This window comes from Marmota marmota, unplaced genomic scaffold, assembly GCF_001458135.2.
Source record: "Marmota marmota marmota unplaced genomic scaffold, marMar, whole genome shotgun sequence".
Lineage (NCBI taxonomy): Eukaryota > Metazoa > Chordata > Mammalia > Rodentia > Sciuridae > Marmota > Marmota marmota.
In genome coordinates, this window is record NW_026000051.1 from 4,092,539 (window position 1) to 4,116,755 (window position 24,217).

Below are 24,217 nucleotides of genomic sequence, written 5' to 3' on the forward strand. Positions count from 1 at the left end.
CTCCTCTGAGAGCAGCAGCACCAACCACAGCATCGGGAGCACCCAGAGCACCCCCTGCTCCACCAGCAGCATGGCGTAGCCCCCAGCCCGGAACCCTGGGCGCCCCCTGCCGGAGAGACTGAGCAGCCACCAGCTGGGAACCACTGGCCACCAACTCTCCCCAGGACCCCAGTGCCTCCACTCAACTGAGGACGGAGCATGCTCTCTGCACCGGCCCTGCCCGCCCCCCTCTCAGGGGCCTGCTGCCAGCGGGGGCACCGACTTGGAACACCATGGGGTCCCCCCACCCCATTCCACAGAACCTCCAAACCCAGGGGCTCTGCGACACAGCTGCCCAGGACCACAGAGGACGAGATCACTGCCGCATTCGCCCACACTGCTGACAGAAACTCCAGTCCCAGCCATTTAACCTGGTTGCTGCGCCGGCGAACTGTGCTGGGGCCCAGCCGCCCAGGCCAACAGCACCTCCACCAGGGGAAGGAAAAGGGGTCCACCCCAAGGCCACCTTGACCTGGTGCCCGTGGCCTCCACACCCGAACTGGTACAACTTTGGTGGGGGAAACAGAAGCCAAGAGGCGCCCGGTCTGAGAGTCCAGAGGGCAGCAAGAATAGTGGGGTGAGGGAGCCTAGCTCCCCCCACCACTGCCACATGGTGACCCCCTCCCGGCCACTGGACAGGCAGCAGGTGGAGAGTGGCCAGGCTGCTTGTCCTGGGCTCACCCCTGTATATTTACCATCAATAAATCAGACATGAAACCCGTGCTGGGCTGGGCTGGGCTGGGCAAAGGGGAGGGGCCTCTGGAACAACGAGGAGGGGGCAGCGTAGAGCAGTGCTGCCTACTAGGATTAGGATGGCCTGGCATGGTGGCAAATGTGGCATCTTGAGCAGTAGCAGGTGGCCAGGGCACAGCAGGTTTGATTGAAAGTCCCCTCTGCCACTCACTTGGTGGCACAGCCTTGGGATCGAGGCTTCGAGAAACCAAACACCAGGAGGTGCCATGCCACTTGCTCTGGGTTCAGGAAACAAGCCCCCGACAACTCTGGGCTCTAACCCTGGATCTGCTGCTTACTGGCTGTGTGACTGTGGGCAGCTCCTTGGAGCCTGTGGAGCCCTTCTTGGAGCCAGCCAGTCCCTCATCAACAAACCGAGTACGCCTCCTAGTTCACATGGTCTTCGCAAGGGCTACAAAGCAGTACCTGGCATGTGGCCCGTGAATGTCAGTCCAGGCTTCTCACAGACAGGCCACCTGAGGCTCAGAGGCAGAGAACTTAGGCCACTGACCCTGGGCTCCCTCTACACAATCTGGTTCCTACAGCAGCTACAGCCCCAGCCCCCTGGCATCTGATGAAGGAACAAGGTTTTTCCATTAAAAAAAATTTTTGACAGGCTTTAATTCACTCCAGCCATGCTCTTTCCCAGGGTGCCCAAGGCAGGGGTTCTCTCCTTCTCAAGAGGCCCTGGGAGAAGGAAAGATAGTGCCTAGCCCCAAGCAGAACCCTAAGCATGGCCAGGCAACTCACTCCATGAGCTGAGTCTGAGCCAGGAGGCAGGTTGGGTGGCAGGGAAATGGGCTGAGCTGCAGGCCTCCTACAACCGTTGGGGCCCTGGAAGCCCTGCTGTCCTGGCTGCAAGCAAGGTACAGGACCCCAGGGACAGGACATTCCCACTCCAACACCCACCGCCTGGGTTAGTCTCCGAATCAGGAAAGCGGAAATCAAAAGGCACCTGGTGTAAGTTCGTGGTGCTAAGCCGGGGCAGGTGTGGGAGGCTCCCACCCGCAACCCCACCACCTTGGCTACTGGGACAAGGAGGGCTCCAGCAGCTTCAGGACACCGCCCACAAGGTGCAGGCTGCCCGTGACCAGCACGTGGATCGCAGTAGCCTCGCGGAGCACACTGGCCCCGTTGCTTGCCGTGGGGTGGGCAAGGAGGCCCCTCGGGAGGCTGGGTAGCTGGAAGACGGGGTCCCGGCCTTGGCTGATCCACTGCAAGGCGTGGGAGATGCAGCTGAAGACCAGGGAGCTGGAGCTGCAGGGCCGCGGGCCGCGTGGGGCCAGCCGCAGGGGTGCCGGGCCGCCAGGCTCCAGGCTGGAGGGCCGCCAGAGGTCGCGGCCGGCCTGCTCCTCATCCAGGCAGCTCCAGTGCTGCTGGTGTTCGAGGCAGCGGAGCAGCACCTGGTCCAACGTCACTGTGAAGTTCTGCTGGTCTGTGGGGTACAGAGCCAGGCATGTCAGTGAAGGGGACAGGGACGGGGAGCGGGGAATGAGACAGAAGAAAGGGGCAGGTATGCGGTGTGCACCTCAGTTTAGCATCAGGCTCAGTACACGGCACATCAACAGACTCTGCTGGTGGCCCCCACAGCAGACACGTGAGGAGGCGGAGGCTCGGGCCATTTCAACAACTTGCCTGAGGCCTGGGAGCCAGCCAGAGGCTCCCGCCCACTAAGCTCAGTCTCTCCCTGGGCCTCACCACCCTCCTGGGCAATGGATGTCTGGGAGGCCTGGTTAAAAAATACAGATTCCAGAACTCTCCCCAGCTTGACGCAGGGCCTGGGATCTGCACTTTTTACAACAGTATTTCAAACTATTTAAAAACATAATGCCCCTAACCCCCTGCCCGCCATCAGGGACATCTTTCCCCTCTCACCTGCATTGTCTGTGGATGCCACCTCTGTCAGGTTGGGGCAGAAGACAGCATAGTCAAACTGGCAGGGCTTGAAGACCAAGGGAAAGACATGGTGTCACACTCCTGAGGGGACATCACCCACCCTGACCTCACATGCCACCCAAGCTCTCTCAAGGCACTGCCCCTCCCTGTACTAGAGTGACACTGCAGAAGCCCAGCCATGGCACCAGCCCTCTCCCCTCTGCTTCCAGGTACCTGTCTGGCCTCTGCGTTGGTGACAAGAGTACCACCTACTGCGCAGATGGGGGAGAGAGGATTGGGCAGAAACTTGCTTAAGGTCGCCCAGCTAGGGAGCAGGCCCCAAATCCAGAGGAAAGAGCTTGCACAAATAGGCAAGATTCCTGGGTCTGTGAAATGGGAGATGATCCCTAACAGCCACTTCAGCCCTGATATGCTGGGGTCCCCAAACACAGGCGGTATCTTAGTGGCAACCCCATTTCATGGAGAGGCAAGTTGAGGCTCAGGAAAATGCCACTTCTTGTCCAGGGTCACATGCCAGTGACTAATGGGGCATGGCATGTGAGTGCAGAGCCTGCACCTTTAACCACCACATGGCCCTCCCTGAACCCTGGCCGAGTCCGACTCCCCGGAGCACCTCGCGTTTGCACTTGACCCTCAGTACAATTCAGGGGAAAGGGAACGGAGCTGAGGAGGTCCAGGTTCCCACAGCGAGAACCAGGGCTGCTGGGCTGCCGGCCACCCCCCACCTGGCCCCTCACCTGCAGCAGCTTCAGTAGGGCTGCAGGGTCCCTGTCGCCAGTGGAGTTGAAGAGCAAGACCCGCACCTCAGGCCCACTGCACCAGGGGAAAGGAACCAGACCAGGGTCAGAACAGCACCTCCAGTCCCTTCTTTGTGGCCCTGCCCAAGGCCCCGCCCCTGCCGTCCTCACCGGCTGGGCCTCTCACTGCGCTGCAGGGCCTGGCGAAACCAACGCACGCAGGCCTGCACACTGCTGGTGGTGTGTGCCCCGTCCAGGTACCAGGTGAGGGGCCCTCGCCGCAGCACTTGCGTCCGGCCTGGCCACTCAGTGTCCCGAAGCCCTGGTAGAGGCAGGCAGTGCTCGGGATCCTCTCCTACCCTAGTCCTCAGCTCTGCGCGAACTCCAAGCACACTGTCCCCACAAGCTGCCACTGCTAAGGGGCATCAACCCAAGAGCTTCTTACGGGTGCTAGTTGTTGGGTTTGAGGCTTAGCCTGCCTCACCTGGTGGAACCTTCCAGGCCACCCTGAGAAGGGGCTGCCATCATACACTAGCTCCACCTGACAGCTGGAGAGCCCTGAGCTCTCAGTGCCAGGGCTGGGCTAGGCTGTGGTCCGAGATCTGTTCCAGCACCGTCACTAACCCCTGACAGCCAGCTGGGCACAGTGGGTATGCTGAAACCATCTGTTGTAGGGGTGTGACAGCATGAGCGCATAGGCGCTGAGGGCTTCTGGGAGGACAAGAAGCAGAGGGCCTGATGATGACAATGACAGGGACAGTAGCTACCACTGGCTGGGCACTTTTCCCACATCTTCCAGGCCCTGGGCTCAACACCTTACTGATGTCACCTCAGCAAATCCTCACAAGAGGCCTAGCCGTGGGTCCTGTCATCGTCATTTGGCAGATGGGAAACTGGGGCTCAGACAGATTCGTGAACTCAAGGTCAGGGAGATACAGACCCTTAGGCACCCTCTCAAAGTGACCTCCCAAACAGGAAGCCAAAAGAGACATCTGAAGGGGCACAAAGACGCGTGGTGGTCCTGGCTGGGCAGGAAGGTCCGACTCACCGTGCCGCATGTGGGATGTGGGCTGGAACACAGGTGCCAGGGGCAGCGGCCATGGCACACTTGGCCTGGACACCTTCAGCTTCCTGACGTCTGTGGAATGTGTGAGGCCCACCATGCTCAGGACCCTCAGAGGCAGGCTCCCATGACTGCCCCCCACCTGCCCACTCGCCAGGCCACTCACCCTGGTGGTCCCGCCACTGCAGCCAGCAGTGCGCCAGCTGCAAAGCCAAGGCCGCGTTGGACCGCTGGTGCTCTCCCTCCAGGCCCAGGGTCAGTGGCCGCCCCCTTTCCTCCAGGGCTTCCAGTGGAGGGCACAGGTAGAGAGGACACTGCACGGAGATGGGCGGCAGGTGGTCAGCAGAGTTGCCACCACCACCTTGAGCAGAAAGCCCTCCCATGCCCATCTATCAGAGCCCATGGGGCCCTGCTCCAGAACCCAGAGATGTTCCAGGGGACAGCAGCTGCAGGGCTGGGCAGCTCCTGCACTGCAGGGACGAGCACGCTGAGGTCCCCAGGAGAAAGAGCCTCTCCAGCCAGCCCAGACCCTCCCTGCCCACCGCCGCCCCATCCAGTCCCACTCACTGAGATCTGCTGGGCTCGATCCCTCAGCACAGCCAGGGGACCCTCTGGCTGGAGCACGGTGAAGGCAGGGACGCCATGCTGCATGGGCCAGGAAGAGTGAGATGGGCGGCCAGGGTCCTCCACCCTTCCCTCTCTGGCCCCCACAGATCTGGGTCTGAACCGCCACTCAGCCTCTCGTCCCTTGTATTTCAATGGGGAGACTGAGGCCAGAGAAGGGCACAACCTGCTCCACACTGTGAAGGCAGGACAAGAACCCAGATCCTGCTCATGGCCAGGACCTTGTCCTGAGTCAGGACACAAAGGCCTGTCCCAGCCCCACTCCTCTGAACCTGGGGCCAGGGCCAGGCCCCCGTGTACTTCCCTGCCCCCAGCCTGCCTGATCACCTTAAATATGCCCCCTTTCTGCCATGCAATCTTCTCCACTGTGTCCCCCAGAAGGCTGGTGTGGTCGATGCCGAGAGAGGACACTCCACACACCACAGGTTTCCTGCAGAAGATAAAAAGGTCAGGACGCTCCACCCTGAGCCACTGGGCAGCAGAAGGCCTGGTTCCTAGGCCCACTCCAGTCCATAGGCGCTGCCTTCACCTGATGATGTTGGTGCAGTCGTAAGCCCCGCCGATGCCCACCTCCACCACTGCCAGGTCCACCTGCAGAAAACCAGATGGCAATGGCAGGAGTAGCAGGTACACCGATGTCATCTAGAACCAGGAGTCCCAGCCTACTGAGGTCCTGTCCCCAATGCCTCAGATCCAGTGTTCTGGGAGTGGGCACACACCTTCTCTTGGAGAAAGACGTGGAAGGCCATGAGCGTGAGGAAGCGGAAGTAGGCGGGCATGGAGACACAGCTGCCATCCTGTGGCACAGAAACGCATTAGGGCCCGGGCCCCTACAGCCCCTGCTCTGGGATGATGGGGTCTTAGAATGTGCAGCACCCCCTACCCCACCCTGGCATGGGCACCTTGGTCTTCTCCAGCTGGTGATAGAGGTGCCAGAAGTGCTTGGTGAAGAGCTCAGGGCTGATGGGCTGCCCGTTGATGCGGATCCGCTCACGCACCTGCACCAGGTGGGGAGAGCTGCCGGGAGACGGGTCATCGGGATTCCCTTTCCAAGCCCCAGGGCCTTCCCCTGCCCTGCAGTCAAACTTGTCTTTGGAAAGACACACCTGACCAAGTCACTCCCCTGCTGAATATCCTCCCAAGGCTCCTGATGCCCTCAAGAGAGACCCAGCTCCTCGCACATCCTCTCAGGCCCTGCAGAGACTGATGTCCTGGTCTCTAGGCCTCACCTCTCACTGCCCCTGGGCTTCTCCCTGTGCCCCACTCCCTCTGGGCTGTTTTTGTCCCTCCAGCCACCATCTTCCCCTTTCTATCTCCAGGCCCTTGCACTGCACTCCCCGCATCATGACCTGGCCCACCCTACATCACAGGTCTCAAGTAAGACACCCCCTTCAGAGGGAGGGAAAGGCCCCTCACTCTCATCATGGTCTAGCCTGTTCTGAGGGCTCCAAAAATCCCCTGCTGTCCCCATCACACACCAATCAGTCACTCTGCTAACACATGTCTGTCTTTCTGCCCTCAAGGACAAGGCCCATTCTTTCGTGTTTATGCCACATCTCTGGGTGGCCACAAAGACACATGGATCCAAGCCAAAAGTTAGGGCTTCTACCCAAAAATATTTTAGAAGACAGATCATTGCCTTATATGTAAGTGTCACATAACAACATTTTGGCCAACGGATGGAACACATAATCCTGTAAGATTACATCACGTAGTGATATCACATCTTAGTTGTGTAAGAACTGTTATGGCTTGGATCTGGAGTGTCCCCCCAAAAGCTAAGGTGTTGAAAACATGGTGCCCAGAACAGCAAGGTTCAGAAGTAGGGCTTTTAGGTAATGATAAAATCATGAGGGCTCTGACCTCATCAGTAGATTAATCCATTTACTGGATTAATCCACTGATAGGTGAATGGACTACTGGAAGGCAGGACCTAGTTGGAAGAAGTATATCAAGGGGTGTGCCTGGAGTGGTCTATCTTCTTCCTGCTCTTTCTCTCTCTCAGCTTCCTGGCTTCCAAGAGCTGACAGCTTTCCTACGCCTCACCCTTCTACCATGATGTTCTCCCTCGCTCAGGCCCAGAGCAATGAAGTTAGATGACTGTGAACTAAACCTTGAGTGAAAATAAACTTTTCCTTCTCTCAGTTGTTCTTGTCAGGTATTTTGGTCATACTGATGGAACACTGACTACCATAAATCTACCCGTGATGTTTGTGCAACAAAACTACCTAATGACATACTTCTCAGCACATCACTAAATGGTGTGGCTGGATTTGAATTGCCAAATACCCTCTCATACTGAGCCCTTCTCTCCATTTCTTTTTTCCTTTCCGCCCCCACCCTCCCTCACTGTGGCATTGAGGATTGAATCCGGGGCCTTGCAGCTGACCTCACTCTGGTTCCACAGTCCCCCAGAGAGCTAGGAGACACAACCCTCCCAACTCAGTACCTAAAGAATCCTGTCTTCAGGCCATAATTCCGGAGGATATGTTCAGTGAAGGCACAGGTGGAGCCCTGGAAAGAAAAGGTGTTACGTGGACAGGCCCTACTCCACCAGCCTACCAAGTGGACACTGACCCATGGGTCCTGCCCCTCACCTTCCCCTTGGTCCCAGTGACATGTATGATATTCAGTTGGTCCAAGTCCTCCACCTGGAACAGAGAGATGAGGTCCCCACCTCAGCCACGGCATTCTCAGACAGATTGGGGGTGGGGGTGTCAAGAGTAGTCAGAGGCTTTTCCTTCATTACCTGCAACCCACTCCGTGCTAGGTACACCTCCATGGCTTCCAGCTGTGTCTGTGGGTCACCCCGTTCACGCTTCACCTGCTCCAGGTAGCTGGCATTGGTCTGCAGGGTGTTGAGCATGCGTACGGCATCCTGGTAACCACAGTCCCCAGGTAGCAGATTAAGGTTCACTAAGGGTTCTTAGGGACACAGGCACCCAGCATACCAGTGACCAAGCCAGGGTACCAAGTCAGCCCTTCTGCCCCAGCCTATAGGTTAAGCAATGGGGAGAGAGCAGTGGCATCTTTCCAACTCTGGCAAAGATGGGAGCTTGCGGCAGTTCAACCCCACCCAGGGAGTGCCAGGCAGAGAGGGCGGCAAGACTAACGGAACCAGCTTTGCTTCCTGCTCTGGCTCCCAGGACCTTATCCACTGGGTCTTCACCCTCATACTTGGCCCTCATGAGGCTTGGCCCTCATTCCCTCCACCACCACACTGGCTCCTACTATGCTCAGGCCAGAACCACATGTTAGGATCTTAGAATTCTGGAACTCCTGGAGGAGTTAGATTCTACATCTAATCCTGAGGACTCTGGGGTTCCACATTCTGACCCAGAGCACAGCTGCCTGAAGCAACCAGGTGGAGAAGAGCAGGGTCTTCCATCAGAAGGGCCAGGTAGACCCCACCTCTGGAAAAGCCACAGGGCATGGGGAGTAGGGGTGCTGTTTATTTCCCCTCAGGCCTCAGATCCGTGACTCTTGCCCTCGAGGCTTCGTGGGTAGGATGGAGGCCTCATTCCCCTCAAACCAGTGCCACCAGCCTGCCTAGCCTCAGGTTCTGGTCTCTGGTCACCAGGTCCTGGCACAGCACCCGCACATGTTTTCTGTGTTCCTGATTCTTGGGCCCTCCACGGCCCCTGATTCCTGCTCGCCCCACCATTCCAGGCCCTTGGGTCCCTAATTTTCTGAATCCCGGAGACAGCGCCCCCATACTCCCGAATTCCGTCCCCCAGCGCCCCCAGCACTGATGGCGCAGACTCGGGGGGTGCTGTTATTCCTGAGACCAATTGTGCCTCTGGATCTCGATCTTATCACCAACGTCCCTTCCCTCTCTACCGCGGGACACTAACAGCCTAAGAATTCCCAAATCCGGCGACCAGAGCCCAACTTCCTGTTCCCTGTCCCCGCCCCCGGAGTCCCCCGTCCCAAGCTGCCGGTTTCCCCAAAGCTGGCGGAGTCCGGCCCACGTGTCACTGCGCCACCGCCCCCCGCCGGCCCCCCAGCTACCTGATACTCCATGCCGGGCTCCTGCGGCGCAGGCCGCGCGCTCAACTCCCGCCGCGCCGCGCCCTCGGGCGTTGCACCACGCGCAGGCACAGCTGCCAGGGACAGAGCCGCGCGCAGGTGGCTCCGCGCCCACCACATAGTCCCGGTGCGCGGGAGAGCTAGGCCGGGCGGGAAACGCCCGCCCCGCCCTGACGCGCCCCTGCCCTCGGCCAATCAGCGCCGCCCAAGACCTCCTCTGCACCAATAGGAATCGGCGCCTTCCCCTGAGCCGTCCTGGAGGGGGGGCAGGACCCCGAGCGCCCGGCACCTCCGAGTGCTTCCGAGGCGCGCTCCCCTCGCGGCCTTTCGTTTAAAGGGATATGCACTCCTTTAGTCACCACCCTCCTTAGGACCCTGCCGCACGTCCCAAAATAGTCAGTCCCTGTCAGCAGCCCTCAGCCCCTGCTCCCGGCCCGGATCGAGTGACAGAGCTGGCGGACACCTTGTGGAGGTCACCGAATTCCGATCCCGAAAAGCCCCGACTCGGGGCAGGCACCGGGGATGCGACCTCTGGCCTCGGGAATGTGACAATCAAAGCCCAGGCTTCTACCCTCTCAGAGCCCCTAACCGACCCTGAGGGGCTTGGGAAGGCTTCCTGGAGGAAGCGACGTCCCAGCTGAAGCCTATGGGGTGTGGGGAGAGACTGCCAGGCAAAGAGGGGAGCCGTGTGTGAAAAGCAAAGATCAAAGAGAAAACTGGGCGCTTTCACCTGGCTGCTCCCAGTACCGGGACGCCGGATTTACTGCGGAGTCTCAGCGCCATAAAGAATTTGGATTAAATTTGATGGCATTAAAATGGTTTTATGGAGGAAGGACATGATCGGATTGTACTTGGGAAGCGCCCTGGGGCTGTGTTACTGTATGGAGAATGGATTTGAGGGGCATGGGGGAGGGGGTTAAGCTGTAATGAGGAGGCTCCCCATTTGTGCTAGCGTGAAAAAGTGTCTTGGTGAGGTCCTTATGACAGCTGAGGCTCAGAAAGGGAGAGGGGGTGCTGCACTAGGGAAAATCCCTGGATAAAAGGCCATCCTTCAAATTACTGATGGGATCTCCTCGGTACCGCTGTCCTCTCTCCCTCTTTCCTGCATTGGGGTAAATATTTATCAGAAACTGATTTGAAATAAGCAAGTGATGTTGGGGAAGAGTCCATCATTAGCTGGACTTCTGCTCTTGGCACACTGCTGGCACCCCCAGGTCTCTGTGCAGAGAGGTGCTTTCCTATCTTAGTTTCCTTCTTGTTTAATCATTGAAACTTTATACATATACATGCATATTATTTAGTAGTTGTATAAACATAATAAGAAGATTTAAGCGCTTTTCTTTTGCTTATCTGTCCCCCAAACAGACACTTCCTTCTTGAGTAATCCCAACTGACAGCCAAGCATGTGCATCCCATAATTTTCTATGCTCTTGAAATCACAAACACACTAGATATTTTTAGGACCTTGATGCAATATTTTGATTCCTCTTAATTTTCTTATTCAACAATAATCTTATAGGGAATCTTCTAGACATGTATTGGACCAGAACGTGCTCTAAACACCATGGACCCAATTGCTCATTCCATCCTCAGATCAACCCTATAACACAAATCCTAGCATCTTCATCATCCTTGCTACACAGGTGAGGAAACAGAGGCACAAGAAGTATAGTCACTTGCTCAAGTGACAAAATCAAGATTTGAATTCTGGCCCCAGGCTTCCAAGGACCAGAAATTATTCTCAGTCTCTATACCTCTCTCCCCTGCCTCTCTGGGGACACTGCAAGTTCAGTGTCTTTAATGGCTGTCTGGCCTTCCTAGGAGCACCCGCAACTTGGCCGAGAAGAGCATTCCCTCTGTGGTCGGGGCTTTGAAGCTATGGCTAGGCATCTGCATCCAGACACTTTTTTTCCTAAGAGTCAGATTGCATGGAATGGGAGTGTTGGGTCCAGTATGTTTGCATTGCTTTCCCCCAATGTAGGAACCTGCATCCCACCAGCTGTGTGTGAGGAGGATCCCAGGCCACTGGGTGGAGAGTCCAACCTCATGGTTTCCCTGTATTTCCCTGGCTGTAATGAACTTGAGCATCTTTTGATGTGTCTATTTCAGTAAATGGCCTCACTCATCTTTGGCCCTTTTTCCTTTTTATTTTTTTTATTTTTTATTTATTTATTTTTTTTAAATATTTATTTATTTATTTATTTTAGTTTTAGGCGGACACAACATCTTTGTTTGTATGTGGTGCTGAGCATCGAACCCGGGCCACACGCATGCCAGGCGAGCGCGCTACCGCTTGAGCCACATCCCCAGCCCTCCTTTTTATTTTTTTAATTTTAATTTTTTTTTTTTTTAGTTGTTGATGGACCTTTATGTTATGTATTTATATGCGGTGCTGAGAATTGAAACCAATGCCTCACACATGCCAGGCAAGTGCGTTACCACTGAGCCACAGCCCCTGGCCCTTTTTTCCAACATCTGTCAATTATAAAAACATTTACTGGATCCAACATAGTAAAGAACACCTGTAATCCCAGCAATCCCAGGGATTTTGAGGCAGAAGAATAGCAAGTCAAGGTCAGTCTCAAGCAACATAATGAGATCCTATCTCAAAACAAACAAACAAACAAAATATATAAGGGTCCTGATTGTAGCTCAGTGATAGAGCACTTGTCTAACATGTGCAAGATGCTGGGTTCAATCCTTAGTACAGCAAAAACTAAATGAATAAGTAAGTAAAATCACATATATTAGTGTCAGTTCTGTCCTCTGTAGGGCAAGTATTTTTTGTAGAACTACAAAGTCTGAAGGAGGTGACATTGAACCTTTAGACCATTCCTCCAAGAATGAGATGCTAGGAACAGATGTCCTCTTCTGTGGCAAGGTAGAAGTTCCCCCTTGTCAACATTCCTTCATTCCTTTCCTTTTTCTTTTCTTTCTTTCTTTTTTTTTGTTTTTTTGTTTTTTAGGGATTGAACACAGGGGTACTATACCACTGAGCCACATCCTCAGCCCTTTAAAAAATTAAAAAAACATTTTTTTAGTTGTAAATGGACACTATACCTTTATTTTATTTATTTATTTTTATGTGATGCTGAGTATCAAATCCAGTGCCTATGTGTTTAGGCAAGCACTTTACCACTGAACTACAACCCCAGCCCACTTTTTTTTTTATTTTTTATTTATTTTTTAATTTTTTTATCGCTTGTCTAGCACTGAGGCTTATCTCCAACTTGCAATCCTCCTGCCTCAGCCTCCCAAGTCACTGAGATTACAGGTGCACAGCATCATACCCTCTCTACATTCCCAACTCTGATGTTCAATTTCTTTTCCCTCTGCCTTGAGCAAAGTCTGGATCAGGGCTTCTCTAGAGCGGGTGAATTTGCAGAGCCAATGATTTGACTCCTTGAGCTACAGATCTCAGCCCTGCTTGGAAACAAGTAGACACAGGGGACAAGAAACAGCACTGAAAATTCTGGAGATCCAAACTGATCATCCCAGTTTTTCAGGGAAATTAAGTGAAGGCCAAGGCCTTGGGCAGGTAGGTCGCCTGTCCTGTGAACCCCTGTATCCCATAGTTTCTGAGAATGAGTTTCAGAGTGATGCTTGGAATTTTGTTTGTGCCGTACTGGGGATTGAACCTTGGGTTTTAATTTTGAGACAGTGCCTTGATAAGTTGCCCAGGCTGGCCTCAAACTTGTGATCCTCCTACCTCAGCCTCCCAAGTTGCTGGGATTATAGGTGTGCACCACTTGCCCAGCAATGCTGAGAAACATTCAAGTGTCAAAATTTAAGGGTGAGAAGTGGGGTAGAATGGATTTCTATTCTTTTCCTTATTAACTTTTTATTTTGTATTTCAGTTCTAATATTTTTGCAGTATAACACATCATATCAAACAAAGTTCCAGAAAGGTGTACACAAGAAAAACGCCTCCTCCCCAGGAGCCCAAGTGCTTGCATCCTGATTCCTTCCCCAAAAGCAATCAATGTTATCAGTCTTGTGATCTTTCCAGAGATATTTTATGCATTTACAAGCAATTAAAAATATGTTAATTTTCCTTTTATGCTCATATATAGCATCAGGCTATGTATAGGTGAGTCTGCACTGTACTTATTCCATAACACCCCCCCTTTTTTTTTGGTATCAGGAATTGAACCTGGGGAACTTAATTACTGAGCTACATCCCCAGCCCATTTTAGTTGTTGATGGATCTTTATTTATATTTGGTGCTGAGAATTGAACCCAGTGCCTCACACATGCCAGGCAAATGCTCTACCACTGAGCCACAGTCCAGCCCCCCAGCCCATTTTTATTTTTCAGTTTGAGACAGAGTCTCATAAATTCCTTAGGGCCTTGCAAAATTGCTGAGGCTGGCCTTGAACTTGTGATCCTCCTGATCTGCTGGGAATACAAGTGTGGGCTACTATGCTCGGCCCATAACCCTTTTTCCCCTTCCTTTCATGGTGCTGGGATCATGCTAGGCAAGTGCTCTCTTGCTGAGCTACATCCCTAGCCCTCTACAACCCTTATCCAGGACCTCATTTTTTTTTTTTTTTTGGTAGTTAGGGTACGAGGGGTTGAACTCAGGGGCACTCAACCACTGAGTCACATTTCATTTAGAGATAGGGTCTCACTGAGTTGACTGAGTTGCTCAGTGCCTTGTGTTGCTGAGGCTAACTTCTGCCTCAGCCTCCTGCGCTGCTGGGATTAGAGGCACACATCACCACACCTGGGGAGGGTCTCATTGTGAACTGTGTTAGTATACAAGAGCTACCTCGCTGACTGATTTGTGTTTCTGAAGCCGCCAGTTTTCCATGGTGTGGAAATACTATTGCATGTCCGGCTGGTCCCCCATGAGTGGATGCTCAGGTTATTTTCAATGTTTTGCCATCAAGAGTTCAGCACATAACTTTACCCTCATTGTTTCTTGCAACCAAAGGATCAGTTCCAAGAAGCTGGGTCAAAGGTTATTGTACTTGACATTTCTATACACAGTGCCACATTATCCTCTTGAGAGTGGTGTGCCCCTCTGGCAGGGTACAAGCCAGCAGTTTCCTCACATCCTATTGACACAGACTGTGCTTACCAATGGAATGGTAAGGAGGGGTGGTACCAGGGACTGAACCAGGGATGCTTAACCACTCGGCCACATCCCCAGCCCTTTTTATTTTTTATTTAGAGACAGGGTCTTGCTAAATTGCTGAGGCTGGCTTTGAACTTTTGATCCTCCTGCCTCAGCCTCCCAAGCCTCTGGGATTACAGGCGTGTGCCACTGTGCCACTGCACTGTGCCCCAGTTCATTTTTGAGACAGGATCTCACTAAACTACCCAGGGTGGCCTTGAACTTGCAATCCATTGCCTCAGCCTCCCAAGTAGACTAGATTATAGACACGTGCCACATGCCTGGCTTCTTTGTAACTTTTGGATTTTGAACTATGTGGTGGTATTGCCATTTCAAAATAAACTTTAAAAGAGTGTTATCGCTTGCCTAGCATTCGTGAGGCACTAGGTTCGATTCTCAGCACCACATACAAATAAATAAAATAAAGGTCCATCAACAACTAAAAAAAAAAAAAAGAAGAAGAATGTCATGAGCAGGGCATGGTGGCACATGCCTGTAATTCCAGCAATTTGGGATCAGGCTGGGCAATTTAGCTAGACCCTGCCTAAAAAAAAAAAAGGGGGGGGTGGGGGTGGTGGCTGGGGTTGTGGCTCAGCAGTATAGCACTCACCTAGCACATGCGAGGTGCTGGGTTTGATCCTCAGCACCACATAAAAATAAATAAATAAGATATCGTATCAAACTACAACTAAAAAAATAATATTTAAAGAAAGGCTGGGGAGTTAGCTCAGTGGTCAAGAGCCCCCTGGACTTACTTCCCATAATGCAAAAAAAAAAAAAAAGAGAAAAAAGAAAGAAAGAAAGAAAGAAAAAACATGAAAAGTGTAATGAATTATGATTTAAAAATGCTGGAGCCTGGTAACATAGTTCACTGGTAGAGCACGTGTCTAGCATATGCAAGGCATTGGGTTCAATCCCCAACAACAACAAAACAAAACATTGTTCATAGAGCAAGCCTAGTGATAACTAGTATGGATATTACTCTTTAAAATAATTATAATTTGGGGCTGGGGATGTGGCTCAAGCGGTAGCACGCTCGCCTGGCATTCGTGCGTCCCGGATTCGATCCTCAACACCACATACAAACAAAGATGTTGTGTCCACTGATAACTAAAAAATAAACATTAAAATTCTCTCTCTCTCTCTCTCTCTCTCTCTCTCCCTCTCTCTTTAAAAAAATAAAATAAAATAATTATGATTTAGGAAACAGCCGGGAAGTATTCTCTAAAAGCTGACAGTGATTAGCTCTGGGTAGTAAGACTAGAGATGACTACTTTTTTTTGTGCTCCCTTTGTCCAAGTACCAAAAAAAAAAAAAAAAAAACCATCTCTCAGGTCTCCTCCATGCCAGGTGCTAAACCTTAGCACAACACCCCCATTTTATAGGTGAGGAAACAAAACCAGAGAGGAATCACCTGCTAAAGTCACAGCTGGCAAGTGGCAGAGCAAAGATTCAGCTTAAATCCAGCTCTGGTTGATTTTGGTGGGTCCTGATCCCAGTCCTCTAATCAAGCTGGGGCTCCCTGGCTACTGTTATTTATTTATTTATTTTTTAAGATTTCTTTTTTAGTTGTAGATGGACACAATACATTTATTTATTTTTTTATGTGGTGCTGAGGATTGAACCCAGTGTCTCAAGCATGCGAGGCAAGCTACCCACCACTGAGCCACCACCCCAGCCCCTCCCTGGCTACTATTTTTAATTTGAGTTCTCTCTGGATTGCACTGGGCTGAGACTGTCAAACCCATCAATTCATTTAAATCCTCATGCTGTCCCTTGGGAAGGGTGTATTCTGAGATCCATTTATCAGGGCAGACAAAAAGGGCCTAATAGCAAGAGTGGCTTAGTCACTTAGAGAATCTGTAAATCAGGCCCCAAGCTCCACCCCCAGGTCAATCCTGGTCCCTGCTCCCATCTGGCCTGTGCCTTGGAAGGTGACTAGGGTCACCTGTCAACAGGGTCTTGAGCTGGCTTTTACTTGAGGGAGACCCCTGGCTGGGTGAGAAGCCCCAGGAAACACCACTGCTTCCAAGCCCCTGGGGTGCATCCTCAGTTCTCCCTTCCTGGCTGAGGGAGGCAGAGCCCTAGTGCCAAGAATGATCCGTCATGTGTCCCCGGGTGTCAGTTCACCTCTCTGGGGCTCTACAGTGAGGAGGTATGGATGGCCGCAGATGGCTCCACTCCCAAACCCTGGCCATCTGGGGCTGCCCCTCCTCCACTGCCCCTTTGGGGGATGCTGGGTGAGCCCCAACACTGCAGTTCACAGCCAGAGCTTCACTTTGGGTTGCAGCCCTGAGAGGAGACAGGTGCTCTCTCACCGGTCCCCTCCTACCCAGGAGAAAGAGGCTGGGTGAGCTGTCTGGTGTCAGGATATGAATTCTGACCTCCCCTGGGGGGCCCCCGAAGTCCAGCCTGAGCTTCCAGCCCAGTCAGTCTCTGCCCGAGCTGAGCAGAAAGTCCAAGGGTGGCTGTCCAGCTCCCATCCCAGGCGCCTCGTCTCAGAGCCCCAGACCCCCATGTGTCAAGCCATCCCCACCTCCAAGGACTGCACTGAGGCTGGATAAGGAGGCACAGAGCCCAGAGAACAGCGCCAGGGCTGTGCCCTTGGGCCCAGCAAAGTCCAGTAATTTCCAAATGGCCTGACCTCCTTGTCAAAAAGCACAGGAAATAATGGCCCCACTCTCCGGAAACCTCTCCCTCAAGTTTCCCCAAGCACATTTTAGCTGTCCCCACTGTCCAGCCAAGCACCCCCCACCCCCTGCCTGCAGTTGTTGAACCCCTGAGCGATATTTACACCCACCATCCACGGGAGGCACGCCAGCAAGGGGAGTTGCCTTGCCCAGGTCACTGCTCGCCTACCTGGAAGGAGGCAGTTTTGACTGCTGAAGGACCCCCAGATGGGCTCTGCCACTCCATGCTCACTTCCCACCAGAACTTCTCAGCCATCGGCCAAGACACAGGCAGGAACCTGGCACCTGTCATCCCTTGGTTTCCTGCTCTCCTCCCAGAGTGGGGGGTACTCGCAGGTATAAGCCCTCTGCCAGGCCACCTCCGCAGGGCGGCAGCAGGGACTGTGAGCCCAGCTAAGCCAGAGGGGAGGGCAAGCTGGGAGACTCCCAAGGCCTCCCCTGTCCTGATGGGCCTGGGACAGAAGTTCTGGCCTTTCCAGCCTGCAGGGAGGGGTTCCTGCCCTCATCCTGGAATCAGTCCAGGGACATCCCAGCAGGGACTGGCTGGTTTCCTGACTGCAGAATCTCAGTTAAATAACAACTGGGCAGAGGTTAAAGGTGAGCAGCAGGAGGAGGGGAGGTGGGTGGGGAGAGATGAGGGCGGGAAGGTTGGTCTATCTGGGAGACCTCCAGACCTTGGCGTGGAGCTGGGCTCTGTCCTGCCTCTCTTCCTTGTCACAGCTCACCTCCTCTTTGTGAGGGCCCATTTTGCTCTGGCCCTGCCAGGCTAGGATGGGACACAGGTCCAGCAAGGATACAGGGTGCCCCTGACTTAACAGACCAAGTCAACTGGAGGAGTCCTTGTTCCACCATGTTGGTCCAAAAAAGCCAGAACACAAAACTCAGTCCCAGCCTGCAGGGCATGGTGACATTAAGAGCACCTGCAAGTGATACTTGTACACAATGGAATATAACTCAGCCATAAAGAAGAATGAAATTATGGCATTTGCTGATAAATCGATGGAACTGGAGACTATCATGCTAAGTGAAATAATCCAATCCCCCAAAACCAAAGGTGTCTCTGATATGCAGATAGTGACTCACAATCAGCAGATGTGTGTGGGGGGGAGGTTCACTGGATTGGAGGGGGGAGTTGGGGGAAGGGAGGGGGATAGGAATGGGAAAGACAGCAGAATGAATCGGATATCACTTTCCTGTGTTCATATATGAACATGTGACCACTGTAACTCCACTCCATGTACAAGAATCGGAAGTTATACTCCAATGTCAAAATACAATCCACAGTCATGTATAACTAAAAAAAATAAAAATCTTAAAAATAATATTTTATTATCCTTAAGCAAAAAATAAAGAGCACCTGCAAATGAGCTGGCAAAAAGCCTTCACAGCCAGCCACCTCCCAGCAAGCTGCAGGAGAGCGGCTGAGTGCTGGAACCAGAGAATAGCCCCAGGAGGCACCGCGGAGGGCACACTTGTATTCTGAGTCACACATCTCCCTCTACAGATGGGGGCAGCACCCGTGTCATATGCCATACCAGTGTCTGGGCTCCGGCAGCCCCAGCTCCTCCCTGAGGTGGACCCTGGGGAGAAGGACTGGGAGAGAACTTGGAGCCAACAGCTCCAGGGCTCAGGGCCTACTGTTTAAAATACGGTTTATTGCCAGAGTGAAAACACTAACAGACACCGGAGGGCAGAACCACCTGTCCCCACCTGCAATTCTATCACCCAACCCCCCAGTTCCCTTGGGATTTCTGCTCCCATGTTACTCTGACCCGTTGCCCCAATCCTTTTCCCTCCTCCTCCACTATTTTGTTCTCCACAGAATTTACTCCATCAGACTAGTTTGGACCCGTAAGAATGCGAGTTCCACAGGTGGGAACTGCTTTGTTCTCGGCAGTTATCAAGTTTGGAAGCGTCTGGTCCTTGGAAGGACCTTGATGAAGGATGTCAACTCTACTGTGGTAGAGAGAGTGGAGATGAAAGAGCAGCACTGTGCAATGGCCCGAAGAAACGGATCTCTCCAGGTGGAATTGCTGGGTCAACCTGAACCCTGGGCCTGGGGGTGTAACTCAGTGTGGAGCACTTGCCCAGCTGAGCAGCCCCAAGTTCCAGCCCCAGCACAACAAAGGGGGTGTGTGTGGGGCTTTTAAAGAAGCCTTTTATCCTTTATAGAAAACATTTTGAATTGGGCCAGCCCTTTTTCTGTTATCTAAAATCCAAAACAGGTCAACAGCCATTAAGAGGGTTTTTATAAAAAAAAAAAAAAAAAAGTTTTTGTAGATATAATTGAAGTAAGGTCACACCATTATCAATGTGGGTCCTAAATCTGATGACTAAGGTCCTCAAGAGAGACAGAAAGAAGGAAGAAAATGCCACATTCATATGAAGATGAGGAAAAGGTTAGAACAATACATTTAAAAGCCGGAGTACCAGGCACAGTGGTGCACCATTCCAGGAGGCTGAGGCAGGAGGATCTCAAGTTCAAGGCAGTCTCAACAATTCAGCAAGACCCTCTCACAAAATATAAAACATAAAAAGGGTTGGGGATGTAGCTCAGTGGCAAAGCAACCTGGATTCCATCCCAATAAAATAACAAACAAGCCAGAATGCACTAAGGACTGTGGCAGCCACCAGGGGCTGGGGGGCCTCAAAGAGTCTCCCAAAGGAACAAACCTGCAAACACATAGCTTTTGGGCATGTAGCCTCCAGAATCAACAGGATGAGCTTGTTCCTTTAAGCTAGTGTGTTCATGGTATTTGTTACAGCAGTTTTAAGAAAACTTACAGGAGTCTGCTGGTACCTGCAGCTCCTCAAAGGACCCCAGCCCAGCCCTCACATCCTCATGTTCACATGAACTATTTTTTCCCTCCTGTCCACCCACCATCCAGATTCATGCGACTGCCACCTCCCCATGGCCCGTGACCGTGATCCTTTCACCCCGGGTCACTTTCTCTGAGCCCTCCTTCACCCAGCAGTGCAAAGAACCTCTGCAAGTTACAGACCTAATGGTCGTTCCAGATCCTCCTGCAGCCCTGTGTTCCTGCGTCAGTCTGAACGTACCCGTCACCTGCCACAGATGGGTCTCTGATCACCACTGCAGATGTGGCTCCCAGGAGACCCTCACCAGGGCTCCTCCCTCCAGCACCCAGCAGAGGAGCAGGGGGCCCATGGTGCGTGCCCTTAGGTACCTGACTACACAGTCTAGGAGGCACCCAGGAAGGAAATGGCAAGGCCCAAATCCTCCGTGACTATATGAGGAGACATGAATGGGGACAAATAACAGAGTCAAGACTTTCAGCAACTTGACAAATCAAACCCTAACCGCTGGGCCAGCCATGGGTCTGAATGCAGAAAACACACGCCACTTACTGGAAAAAAAAAAAAAGAAGGGTCAACTTTTAATTGTAACTGATCGGCCTGCATCCAGGAATGTCTCTGAACAACTCAACAAAGAAACACGATAAAATTCTCCTACTGAAGAAACCAAGAGTTTTTGCTGCCCTCAGTGCCCCGAGGGCCAGGCCAAGAGCAGCCTGTTCCCGAGGCAGCTCCGTTCCCCTCGCCAGTTTCTCATCCCAAGAGGAGGGCTGGGGATGTGAGAGACTGTCCCCTCCTCCCACCATGCTGGGAGCTCTTAGAAAGTCACCATTCGAGGCTCACTGGCCCCACTTCCTGTCTTGGGCATGTACATGGGAGACCCTCCCAGCACCATCCAGAAATCCAGAACAGGGCAAGGCAATCAGGCAGCCCCTGTGCCCGCCTTGCCCTTTGGCAAGAAGCCCTCCAGTCCACTCGCTGGTTGTTCCCAGTACCCAGGGTGGAGACAAAATAAAATGTGCGCTAGAGAAAACAACCTCAAATGCCCATCATCTCCACCACGCGAGTCATAAAGCAGAGAAAAAAGAAAACAGCGGCCCCGCCCTCAGAAGACGCGCTCAAACTCTGTCTGGTTGGTGGTGGCGGGATTGCGGCTCTGATTGGTGGACTGCTGGGTGATCTGGCTGCCCTTCCGGCGTGGTGGCGCCAGGTATTCAAACATAGACGTCAGGTGGGTGGACAGCATGCCCTTGAGGTCTGAGGGCATGGGGTCGGACCAGAAGAAGTCATGGTTGAGGGCGTCGTCGCTGTCGATGCGCTGTGCGGGATCCAGCACCAGCAGCTTATCGATGAGGTCCAGCGCATAGGGGTCCCGGACGTAGGCCTTCAGCCTGTCCTTCACCTTCCGCTTCTGGCCCTTGACCAGCTCCAGCTTCTCAAACAGCTCATATTTGTCTACATTTGGCCACACCTGGGGGGCAGGAGTTGAGAAAGGACGGAGTGGGGTCAGGGGCAGGGTTCGGGGGCAAAACAACCCAGACACTCCCAGATAACCTTTGAGGGAGAACTGGAGCCCTCCAAGATGAAGGCAGCAGTGCCACCAAGGATGTGGCACACACCAAGGGCCTGGCCCTTTGGCACAAGTCATCTGGAATACCTGTGCCAACCCTAACATGGGCATACTTCTGTTTTTCAGAGAAAACAAAACAAAAACAAAAACCCAGCACTAACTCAAACGCCTTGGCAGAGGAAGGCTCTGCAGAGCAGGCCCCAGCCCTCCACCAGCCACTCTTTGGAGAAGAGCTTTCCTGATCCCACTCCCCAGTTCCTCTGCCAAGGAGACCTGGATCTCCCCACCCCACAGGTACCAGGGGCCCATTCAGCTTAGCCACAAACCTCAGGGGTGATGGAACCACAGAGCTGGCTGATGAGGGCAAGCTGGTGCTGCTCCGTGTTGCCCTGCATGATAGGGCTGCGGGTCCACATCTCTGCCATGATGCACCCAGCACCCCACAGGTCAATGGGCGGGCCGTAGTCCCGCTCCCCTGGGAAGAAGAGCGTACCAGGAGGGCCCGTTGAGCCCAAGGGCCTCCTGAGACTCGATGCCCCAGGGCCGGTGGCTCAAGAAGCCCTGGCAGTAAGGGGCTGTGCCGGGTAGGTGCCCGGCCCCTGCCCCCCTGCCCGCTCGGGAATCCTCACCGAGCAACAGCTCCGGAGGCCGGTACCAGAGCGTCACCACACGGTTGGTATAGCGGTTCGGCTGGCTGTTCTTGGCCAGACTGAAAGCCCGAGCCAACCCAAAGTCTGCCAGCTTCAGGACCCCATCTCGGGTAATGAGCACATTGGCAGCTTTCATATCCCTGTGCAGGATCTGGAAGGAGGATGAGAGTGAAGGTCCTTCAGTCACACTCACACAGCAACGTGGTCAGCTTATGCCTCGGTCTCTCCTCCCACCTCTGGTGCCCACCTTGTTCCTGTGGATATAGTAGAGGCCATTGAGCAGCATCTGCATCACCCTCTTGATCTCTGATAGTGTAAACTTGACTAGGACGTTGCTTAGCAAGCCAGCAAGGTCATGCTCACAGAAGTCGAACACCAGGTATATACTGCCCTTGCAGCGGTTATAGGGGGAAGCTGAGGCAGAAAGGGCAGGAAGGAAAAAAAAGTAAAAAATCTGTACCCAACTCACTCTCCTGCCACCAGCTCCCACCCCTTCCAATCCACAGGCACCCATGCCCTCTGAAGCACTCATTAACATGCTCCTTCGATGGTCAGACACTTTCTGTGTGCCTTCTCTGTTTGGGTGCTGTGGCAGGCCCTGGGGAAGCATCACTCCAATGAAAGAGGACCAGAGAACAAAGCACGATATGTCTGAACCTAGTTTAGGCCCAAAGCCCTAGAAGTCGAAGCCTCATTTTCTCACAGTCTCCAAACAACTTACCTTTGGTTCGACAAATCTCAATCAAGTTGACCACATTCTCATGTTTTAAAAGTTGGAGAATCTTGATCTCCCGTAAGGCTGTGATGGGGAACTGGGTAGGAGAAGAGGAGGAAGTGGTCAAGAGCGAGTGCTACAGACCAAAAGAACTGGCCTCAAGGTCTACACTAAGGGACACAGGCTGGGAGTAACACTATGCGTTCTGAAATCAGTTGTCTCAGATATCTGATATGTAAAACAGGTATAATAACACTATGCACACCAGGAGACAATTCAAGGCAACAAACTGACGCTTTACAGTCACTAAATGTCCATCGTTTCAACCTTCAAACTTTAGCTCTACACTTGTCGGTAAGACTATAAAATTTCTTTCTAAAAAGTAGGTATCTAAAAAGCTGTACTTATATTTTCCTTTTACATCAAACAATATTAAATGCTAAGGAAAAGATGTTTCAAGGTTTCCTAACTTACAAAACCGACATACACAACACGCAAGCATGAGCTCCCCCTCTTGGCCCCAACCGTATTTGCTTAAAATTGAAACATCAAATGCTTCAGAACATTTGAATTTATTTCGTTGAGAGGCCAAATTCCCTGCAATATGGACATTTCCAAAACTACTAGGTATAAACCGAGTCTCAACCGAGTCTCCTGGAAGCACTAGGATGGATACCCAACCCAGCGGTCTGGCAGTTGGCAGGCCTGCTCACCAGATCCTTACTCACCCCCTCCTTCTCGTTCTCCATCAGCACTTTCTTCAGAGCCACCTTCTTGCCGGTCTTGCGGTGCTTGGCCTTGAACACCTCCCTGCAGGCGGGGAGGGAGACCCAAGAGAGCTCATCAGGCGATTCTGCGGGGCCCGCCCCTCCCCTACGAGAGGAGGGGCTGCAGGAAAGATGAAACTCCCTGGCGGGGCTGGGCTGGGCTGGCACGCGGCTACTTCACCACTCGGTACCTTTGGTCTCTCCCTGAGCCTCTGCGCCCTTTCCTCGAGCCCTTCTTTCACCGATGCATCTCTCGGAGAGATCCCGCTCCCCTCTAGAGCGCCTCTTTGCAACCCCTCCCCGCCCCCAACCCCGGCCTCTGGCTCCTCCCCGCCAGCCGACTCCGTCGGGTCGGGGTGGGCTGCGGCGCGGCCTAGCGCAACCAAGGAACAGCCTCAGGATTCCGCGGCTTCCCTACCTCCTCGTGCCGGGTCCTGGGGCCCCGAAGTAGGACCTCATAGGTGCAGGTTTAGGGCTTCCGGCCCCTCCAGGCCCAGCCTTACCCAAAGGTGCCTTGGCCGATCTTGGCAAGCTTCTCATATTTGGTCACTTCATCGCAAAAGGGGCACTCCACCGAGTCGTACTGCTTTGCCATGGCCGCCTCCAGAGCGCCGCCACCGCCCCCAGCCGCCGCCGCTCCAGGTCCAGCCGCCGCGCTCCAGACCCCGCCGCGGCCGCGCCACTTCCGCCTCCACGGCCACTTCCGGCCTCGCGGTGCCGACCCCGCCTCTTCCGCCCGCCGCCCGCCGCCAGGCCCCCTGGGACTTGT

At 53.3% G+C, this 24,217-nt stretch overlaps 3 protein-coding genes across 6 annotated transcripts in view; 1 reads left to right on the forward strand and 2 right to left on the reverse strand.

Moving 5' to 3' along the window:
• Eng (endoglin) overlaps positions 1 to 761 on the forward strand; it is a 34,864-nt gene extending 34,103 nt beyond the window's left edge. The window contains exon 15 of the mRNA XM_048812797.1: positions 1 to 761. Coding sequence (XP_048668754.1) covers positions 1 to 79 — 79 coding nt within the window. The 3' untranslated portion in view covers positions 80 to 761.
• Positions 762 to 1,369: 608 nt separating this feature from the next.
• Positions 1,370 to 17,457, reverse strand: Fpgs (folylpolyglutamate synthase). 4 transcript variants are annotated; one of them, XM_048812999.1, is made up of 15 exons: positions 17,099 to 17,457; positions 7,841 to 7,939; positions 7,689 to 7,742; positions 7,541 to 7,605; positions 5,994 to 6,108; positions 5,811 to 5,888; positions 5,621 to 5,682; positions 5,419 to 5,521; positions 5,035 to 5,112; positions 4,634 to 4,781; positions 4,453 to 4,542; positions 3,576 to 3,726; positions 3,405 to 3,480; positions 2,647 to 2,713; positions 1,370 to 2,206 (listed from the first exon to the last, which is right to left on the reverse strand). In XM_048812999.1, exons 1-15 carry the CDS (start codon positions 17,219 to 17,221, stop codon positions 1,797 to 1,799), a joined length of 1,719 nt encoding a protein of 572 aa, XP_048668956.1. In that variant the 5' UTR covers positions 17,222 to 17,457; the 3' UTR covers positions 1,370 to 1,796. The 4 variants fall into 4 exon arrangements, with proteins under 4 accessions (XP_048668956.1, XP_015353031.1, XP_048668955.1 ...); XM_015497545.2 differs by having other exon boundaries at positions 7,841 to 7,969; positions 17,099 to 17,454; XM_048812998.1 differs by lacking the exon at positions 17,099 to 17,457 and adding an exon at positions 9,103 to 9,274.
• A 2,837-nt stretch (positions 17,458 to 20,294) lies between these two features.
• Positions 20,295 to 24,217, reverse strand: Cdk9 (cyclin dependent kinase 9). The gene is made up of 7 exons (XM_015497547.2): positions 23,952 to 24,217; positions 23,410 to 23,491; positions 22,688 to 22,778; positions 22,214 to 22,380; positions 21,946 to 22,117; positions 21,643 to 21,791; positions 20,295 to 21,217 (listed from the first exon to the last, which is right to left on the reverse strand). Exons 1-7 carry the CDS (start codon positions 24,041 to 24,043, stop codon positions 20,852 to 20,854), a joined length of 1,119 nt encoding a protein of 372 aa, XP_015353033.1. The 5' UTR covers positions 24,044 to 24,217; the 3' UTR covers positions 20,295 to 20,851.

What these genes read in the sequence shown, in the direction of transcription:
- Fpgs (XM_015497546.2), bottom strand. Translation starts at nt 9,240, where the DNA reads ATGTGGTGGGCGCGGAGCCACCTGCGCGCGGCTCTGTCCCTGGCAGCT. An exon ending in AGCCCGGCATGGAGTATCAG is followed by an intron (nt 7,970 to 9,102) that starts GTAGCTGGGGGG and finishes TGTGGTTACCAG; the next exon opens with GATGCCGTACGCATGCTCAA. An exon ending in GACTGCACCAACATCATCAG is followed by an intron (nt 5,522 to 5,620) that starts GTGAAGGCAGCG and finishes TATCTTCTGCAG; the next exon opens with GAAACCTGTGGTGTGTGGAG.
- Cdk9 (XM_015497547.2), bottom strand. Translation starts at nt 24,043, where the DNA reads ATGGCAAAGCAGTACGACTCGGTGGAGTGCCCCTTTTGCGATGAAGTG. An exon ending in TGAGATTTGTCGAACCAAAG is followed by an intron (nt 22,381 to 22,687) that starts GTAAGTTGTTTG and finishes TTTCTGCCTCAG; the next exon opens with CTTCCCCCTATAACCGCTGC. An exon ending in GTGGTTCCATCACCCCTGAG is followed by an intron (nt 21,218 to 21,642) that starts GTTTGTGGCTAA and finishes CCTGCCCCCCAG; the next exon opens with GTGTGGCCAAATGTAGACAA.